Source organism: Volvox carteri, assembly GCF_000143455.1.
Source record: "Volvox carteri f. nagariensis unplaced genomic scaffold VOLCAscaffold_35, whole genome shotgun sequence".
Lineage (NCBI taxonomy): Eukaryota > Viridiplantae > Chlorophyta > Chlorophyceae > Chlamydomonadales > Volvocaceae > Volvox > Volvox carteri.
Genome location: NW_003307578.1, coordinates 474,114 through 481,698, shown reverse-complemented (window position 1 = coordinate 481,698; position 7,585 = coordinate 474,114). Strand labels below are relative to the sequence as shown.

Genomic DNA, 7,585 nt, shown 5'->3' with positions numbered 1-7,585 from the left:
TTCCGTTGGATGCCGGTGGTGGGTGCTGAACCTGAGCGATCCACTGAGAAGTTGACTAGGGTGACTGGATGAGGGTGCCCCGAAATACCGGGGAAGGCAGGGTTTCGTCGGGTAGCGGCCATGGGTAAAGATATGGCCCCCTGTCCCACACATACATACATACACGCAGACGGTGGACTTCGCCCCCATGGCCATCCGCGCCTCCATCTACGAGGACGTTGGCGGTCTGGAGGAGGGGATGTCCCGGCGGGGCGACTGCGGCATCTGGGGCGACTGGGAGCTGAGCACCCGCGTGTGGATGGACGGCTGGCAGGTGGGCCGGGGGGTGGGGTGGGGGTCGCGTCCGTGTGTACGGGTGGTGTACGGGGGGTGTACGGGGGATGGGGAGGGATGTAGGGGGGGGTGAAATGGGGGGGGATGTTTTAGCGGTAAGGTTGAACAGCGCTTAGATTTAAGGACGCCCATGCACATGTGTGTGTATGTGTTGTGTCGTACCTGACCGATCCTGACACACGTACCGTTAGCACTGTGGTGTTTGTGGGGAATTAGGGTTAGGGTTATCGGCGATGCCGTATGTAAGGAGGGGTGCAAGCCAATTTGCTTTACTACCTTTCCTTCATCCTACCTTCACATCTCCCTTCCCTTCACATCTCCCTTCCCCGCCCACCCACCATCCACCCCCCCGGGGTGTTTCGTCAGATCCCCCTTGTGTCGTTTCGTACATCTACCCGTACCTGGGTTGAAAGTTTGTACAGCTGATTTGTACTGCATATTCATGTTCTCATGTTTTTGATGTCCCCCGCTTAAAAAACACACGGCCGTGTCACCCCGCGTCCTCTCCCCCCCGTTAGGTTGGGTTTATGTTTTTAGAAGGTCGGTCGGGGGATGGTGAACCCGGTACGACACACAAGGGCGCCAACGGGGAGAAGTGCTGGGGCCGGCAGCAATTCGTGGCCAGCAGCGTGTACCAGAGAAGGTAGGTACGACAGTATGGATGTACGAAGAGTACGGAAAGGGCTACAGGGGTCGGGGGTATAATAGGGGTTTGGGAGGCGGCGGATGCGGGCGGGAGGGTGGGGGAGGGGGGAACGGGAAGTGACGGCGCGGGAAGCACCTGCGACCCGTTCTATAATCCATCGCCATCGTGAGCGCGTATGTATGTAAGTGCATGTGTGTGTGTGTGTGCACGTGCACGGTGCATAATTCCGGAGCAAGAATTTAACCGTTCTCCTCTCTCCACCATCCCCGTTGCACCACCCCCCTCCTGCCTCCCTCCTCCCTGGGGCAGTTGGTGTGGTGGTTGCGGTGCTGCTGCTGCTGCTGCTGCTGGGGTGTGAGTGTGGCATATATGTATGTATGTATGTATGTATGTATGTATGTATGTATGTATGTATGTATGTATGTATGTATGTATGTATGTATGTATGTATGTATGTATGTATGTATGTATGTATGTATGTATGTATGTGTGATTTTTAGGGAACTGACCTGTGCGTGTGTATGTATGTGTTGTAATGTGTACAGGTATGGGTCTCAGCAACTCCAAGAGCCGCAGTGTGAGAGGGTCTGGCTGCTGAACATGTTGGCGTTCAAACCCGGGTCCCAAGGCTGTCCGTACAACATGCAACACACACACTGGGGCAACTGTACGACGCTGCCGCCGGAGGTGGCCGCGGCGGCGGCGGCGGAGCTCGCCGAGCTGGCCGCGGCGGCGGCGGCGGGGGGCCGTGTCAGCGGCGGCGCCGCTGTGGCGGCGCCGGCCCCGGCGGCCCCGGCGGCGGTCCTCAGGGGTGAGGGCGGTGATGCAGCAGCTGCCGATGGGACGATGACAACGGCGGCGACGGCGACGGAGGCTCAGGACCAAAATGTAAATGTGGCGTCTGGTTTGCTAGGGCTCATGGATATCAATCCCGTACTGGTTCGTACGGCAGCTGGGTCCGTTGCCGCCGCCGCAGGCGGCGGCAGGAGGGTGAGGCGGCGGTGGATGTGACGATGATTGGTTGGTGGCATCACCGTTTGGACAGCTCCCGGGTCGTTGCCATTTTGGTGCCGCGAAAAAATGAGCGTCGCGAGATGCGAGCAGATAAATCGCGATGACGAGCACGAGATGGCTCACACGAGTTTCCGTACCAAAAGAAGCAGACGATGAGCTATGTGTGCAACTATGTATTTATGTTTGTGTGTGGGAGAGAGAGTACGTGTGTGTGAGAGATAGAGAGAATGAGACAGAGAGACAGAGAGAGTGTGTGTGCACGTGTGTGTGTGAGAGAGAGAGGCTAGGTGCTTTGGCCCTTCGTGCAATGGTTTCCGGGCTCTGTACGGAAAACCTTCCGCACACCTGACTAGGCAGTTAGGGGAGTTCTAAGCTTTGTAGTGTGAGTGGAGGGCTAACGACGTGAATGAGGCGAATGAGGCGTAGTGGCGCGGACTGACGGTTTTATACGTGTGTGTGGGTGTGTGTGTGGGTGTGTGTGTGGGGGGGTGGGGGTGGGGGGGAGAGGGGTAAAGACGAGGGAACCCCGGCGACATGACGACATGGTGCTAAGCTAACGGACATACTGAAGGTCTTGGAGTGTGGAGTCTTTTAATCGAATTCGGTCCAATTTGGTGTCACTAGAGACTCAAAAGAGGGAGGACGGGTGAAGTGGGGCTGTTTTGCGGACGTGGTGGTGCTGGCGATGGTGTGTGTCTGTGTGTGGGGGTAGTGACGGGTGGGGGTAGTGACGGGTGGGGGAATTCCGGCAACCCTCGTGCGTTCTTAGGGCTTAGGATTGTGTCCTGTTTTACCCTCCTTCCGTCTTTATTTCCTCCGTCCTTTTCTCTTGTGCGTCTCTTTACAGTACGTACGTTCCGGCTACTTGGGTTTGAGCTCCCTCCCAGTTGGCGCGGCCCCGCCCCGGCGTTATAGTTAGGAATAGGTTGGGGGAAGGGAGGGGGGGCTTGAGAGGGACGCCGCGCGCGACCGCGCTCTAGTCTTTATCTGGTGCTGCTGCAAGGTGGGGCTCAGCCCCGCAGGGCGGCGTTGAGGCAGACAGAATCCTCTTGCGCCATATTATGTCGTGTCACATCATGTAAAGAAAGGTAGAGTTTTGGCTGGAGGTCTGAGAACACAGCTGGCAAAGCGGGAAGGATGGCAAGGACGACTGACGAATGAATCGTTGTTGGTGCTGCAGCAACTGACTCTGAAAGCTGCTTTGTCTGTGTGGACATAATATAGCAACAGCCTCCGTGTTGCTGTGAGCCAGTTGCAGAATGTATCCTTTTACCGCTCTGTAGCAGTTTTCCTGACAAACTGCCTTTATTATCGCGTTGATAATGAAAAGTACATTTTCCTATTGGTACCTTGCCAGGTAGGGCGCGGCGACGCGCGCTTGTTATACGGCACCGAAGTTATGCATTCACGCCTTAAGTTTTAATAAGATATTTCGCATCATACCTTAAAGGCTGTTCGATTGCACAATGTACAAATTGCGGCTATCACCATCGCGAAGTATTTAGCGATCAGGGTTTCCACAACGCTATCGTTTTCATCATAATTTTATCAAACACAATCGACAAACATGAAATTAAAATTGCTTAAGTTGCTGCCATCAGCCGCACCCCGGCTCCGGTGACGTATAAATACTAACTCGCACTTCCGATGAGCTGCGATAAAGGTAATAAATTGCATTTCATCAAACTTAAGCAGTTATCGATTGACCTCAAGAGGGTCTGCGTCTGAGCTCTGCTGCTGCCAGCCCGGCTGGCATTGCCTAGCCCACCCCCTGTACGGCTGTGGCCCACCAAGGCTTTGTAAGGCCCCGCCGTTGTGTCAGGCAGGGCATCGTGATATCATTCTTTGCCAGCGATGCGTATCTTATGCTGGGTAGTTACCGGAATAACATCCTTGCGCGGCGGTGCTACAGGTTCAGTTGCGCCGTGTTGCGCACAGACGCGCGCGCGACACGGCGGCCTACCTTCGGTAACACGCCACAGGCGCATCGGTCCTCGGGGCGCGGTGTGATATAGCAGTCAGCAATCGAAAACGAGGCGAGTTAAACGTTCTCTTACAATTTGTACCGCTACTGTTTTTTGGCTAAGGCCAGCGCATGTCACTTTTGCACGGGATCGAGGGAAGGGACCGAGAAAAATCTACCTTCAGCGGGATTTAAAAGTTGTGTACTAAAAGCGAGATCAGCCCCCTGCATACGCAACATGACATCCCATTGCGGCGCGGAGGGGTAGCGGGGAAGCGAAGGGGCTATCGGAGCGGCAGCTGAACCTTTTTGTACGGCATCAGGTCTGTCGTTAACGGAGCGCCGGTACGACGACTGCAGCTGCGAGGCAGGTTTCGGCTTGCGCGCAAAGGGCTGTACCAGCGGGCGGTTGCAAAGAAACATTAGCAGCACACAGCTCTCCGCTCTCAAATAACAAAGGCTTACTTGGAAATCATACCTCAAAAAAAATCATTATCGTCGTTAGGGTCGCGTCTTGTAGCTACTGACTACTTAATAACAAGGTTGCTTCCCATTCGCTACCATACCTTGCCTCATCATTCCATTATCTTCACCTCATGTGTGCCAATTTATGAAATTAAGCTTTTTAACTTGGTTCTCCTGGCGTAGTCGACCATAGTGCGTCGGCGCCAGCCTGTCCCAACTATGGCGTTCCTCAGCAAATCAAAGAACCTCTCAATTGTTATTGCAGCTCTTACTTACGTCATCATTTTTACAGGTGAAGTCTCCTACAATCAGCTGTTAAGGTCCTCCTCCTCACGCGCGACTGCATGTTACTTGCACTTGTGGAGATTAAGCCCTTGATAGCCGGCACCACAACTGCTCCGTGAGCAATAAAGATTGCAACTGTTCTGACGATATCCTCTTATACCTGCTCAGGGAGTCTGTCACAACGAATAGTGTCGGCAACGGCAAATGACTGCGGATGCTCTTCCACCCTTACTCCAGTATGTGCTGGCGGAGTAACCTTTAACAACAGCTGTCATGCAAAATGTGCCGGCTTTGACGTATCTACCGAAGGGGCATGCGGGACGCCGAGACCTTGTAAGATGGCTTGAGACATTGCCGCACACACAATTGATTATTGGCACTTAGGCAATCCCTATGTTGTCCATGAGGCATACCTGGTAACTACTTTGTATTTTGCCTTTGCTGTCATATTTCTTTAACGGCACGCGTGTGTTTGAAAAGTTTAATAAATGAGATTCTTCGGGGAATTGGACGGGACATTCCCCTACAGATGGCTCGAAGGATAGGGAAACTGATTGGCACGTATCTTCGCCCAACCCAAGCTCGGGGCGACACACTCCGCTTCCTGGGCAGTGTTCTCTCTGTTCATCATAATTCCCTTCTGCAGGCCGAACAAATATGTATATATACACATACTCTGGCACATGCACCCTTCATCTTAACACAAGAAACGTGAAAACATGTATAGCATATAACTCTTCAAATATACAAGCCAAGTTCCCCCACAAAGCACAAACTCGCTAACTCGAACTCACTCCTAAAATTAGCATCCAGCCCTAAATCCCTAAAACCTCAAAACCCTCACCCCAACCCACCCACCCCATCCACTCACCCCCCCACACACACCCGGAACCGTGAAACCCCTCTTTCCCCCGCAGCTCCCCCAATCCGCATCGACTGCAGCCAGGCGGTCTGCCCCGCGGTGTACGACCCAGTGTGTGGCGAGGATGGCGGCACGTACGACAATAAGTGCCTGGCAGCATGCGTAGGTGTGGCGGTCAAATACCGTGGCGAGTGCGGCGTCGCTATCCCGCCCTGGGCTCCGAGCAGGCCTGCCGTTGCAGACGGATGTTCCTCGTGCCCGACCGACAGCAAACCTGTCTGCGGTAGCGACGGCAACACGTACCTAAATCCTTGCTTGGCAACCTGTGCCGGGGTATGGGTGCAGTACACGGGTCGTTGTGCCGACCCAAGCGGCTGCTCCCGACTTCAATGTTCGACTGTTTACAGCCCCGTATGCGGAGCCAACGGTCGTACCTACCCCAACCGTTGCGCTGCGACGTGTACGGGAGTGACCGTTGTCAGTACGGGAGTCTGTGGTGAGAGCCAGTGTAACTGCCCTGATGATTATCAGCCCGTGTGCGGTAGCAACGGCAAGACGTACGACAATGCGTGCAAGGCAGTTTTTTGCGCCGGCGTGAGCGTGGCGTACCTCGGAGAGTGTTCCGTTGATGGTGGGTGCAAGGGGACGGTGTGTGATGATGAGGGGTTGATTGTGATGGTGGGTGCAAGGGGACGGTGGGTGATGATGAGGGGTTGATTGTGATGGTGGGTGCAAGGGGATGGTTGGTTCGTGGGCGAAGTGGACTTGAACAGCCCACATTAATGGGAGTTACCGGTGTGTGGCGGGGGGGAGGGGGGAGGGGGGAGGGAGGGAGGGAGGGAGGGTGAATCCATGCATACGGGCCCAGTAATAAGTCAGAAGCTGCATGTAGCTTAAGAAAAGCCCCGGCCCACGCTAATCACCATACCACTGCTACTGCTGTTGCTGCTGCTACTGTTACTGCTGCTACTGTTACTCCTGCTACTCCTGCTACTGTTACTGTTACTCTGCTACTGTTACTCCTGCTACTGCTGCTACTGTTACTGTTGCTACTCCTGCTACTGTTACTGTTACTCTGCTACTGCTACTCCTGCTACTGCTACTGTTAATGTAGGCACCCGCATGCAATCTGTAACGCACCACCTGCCCAATCAAATCCAAACATTTAACTACACCGGCCCGCAACATCCCAACGGCCCAACCGCTAACCGTCTTCCATCTCGGTACTATTCCGCCAAGTCGCCACTGCGCTAAACCCCACTGCCCACCTCCCATTTGCCACGCCTGTCGTCAACCGCCAACCACCAACTACCAACCACAGAAAACGGGTGCGCTACGGCGCTGTGCCCTGCCGTATACTCGCCCGTATGCGGTACCGATAACGGCACGTACGACAATTCCTGCTTGGCGGCCTGCGCCAACGTCACCGTCGCGCGACGAGGGCCTTGTGACAGCGAGGAGGGGGCCGGGATGCTGCCGCGGCCGATAGACGGCAGTGCGGTGTGTCTTTGCAGCCGCCTTCAACGGCCCGTGTGCGGCAGCGACGGCAAGACGTACGACAATCCGTGCGAGGCAGTGAAGTGCGCGAATGTTAGCATCGCGTACGAGGGCGCCTGCGAGGACGAAGGTGGGTTGGGTCTTTTTGTATTTTTCCTGCTGCTTTGTGTGTGGATGTGGCCGTGTGTGTGTGTGTGTGTATAGTGTACGGCCGTGTGGATGTGGAGAGTTCATTCTGATCAGGCTGTGTTTGGCGACCGGTTAGTCCGTGCCGTACCTTCGCATCGTAATTGTTCCCCCCCAAAGGCTCCGGATCGGCATCGCGGATGGACGCATGCCATTGTGTGTTTTTCCCCCGGGGTTTCTTTTTCTTCCCCTAACTCCCCCCCTGGCGCGCTTCTGCCCACTGCCGCCGCCGGCAGCCCCCTGCATGGACGCCATATGCGGCTTCGAGTACGACCCGGTGTGCGGCTTCAACGAAAAAGAGTACCCCAACGTTTGCCTGGCGACCTGCGCCGGC

The 7,585-nt window shown here is 55.1% G+C and overlaps 1 protein-coding gene across 1 annotated transcript in view; it reads left to right on the top strand.

The window, feature by feature from the left end:
• VOLCADRAFT_105857 (uncharacterized protein) overlaps positions 1–7,585 on the top strand; it is a gene marked incomplete at its 5' end in the record, with an annotated part of 15,467 nt that overhangs the window by 4,671 nt on the left and 3,211 nt on the right. The window contains 9 exons of the mRNA XM_002953289.1: positions 170–313; positions 852–976; positions 1,525–1,918; positions 1,956–1,969; positions 4,219–4,279; positions 4,605–4,713; positions 5,624–6,199; positions 6,890–7,195; positions 7,488–7,528. Of these exons, the coding sequence (XP_002953335.1) occupies positions 170–313; positions 852–976; positions 1,525–1,918; positions 1,956–1,969; positions 4,219–4,279; positions 4,605–4,713; positions 5,624–6,199; positions 6,890–7,195; positions 7,488–7,528 (1,770 nt within the window). The remainder of the gene's footprint in view (positions 1–169; positions 314–851; positions 977–1,524; positions 1,919–1,955; positions 1,970–4,218; positions 4,280–4,604; positions 4,714–5,623; positions 6,200–6,889; positions 7,196–7,487; positions 7,529–7,585) is intronic.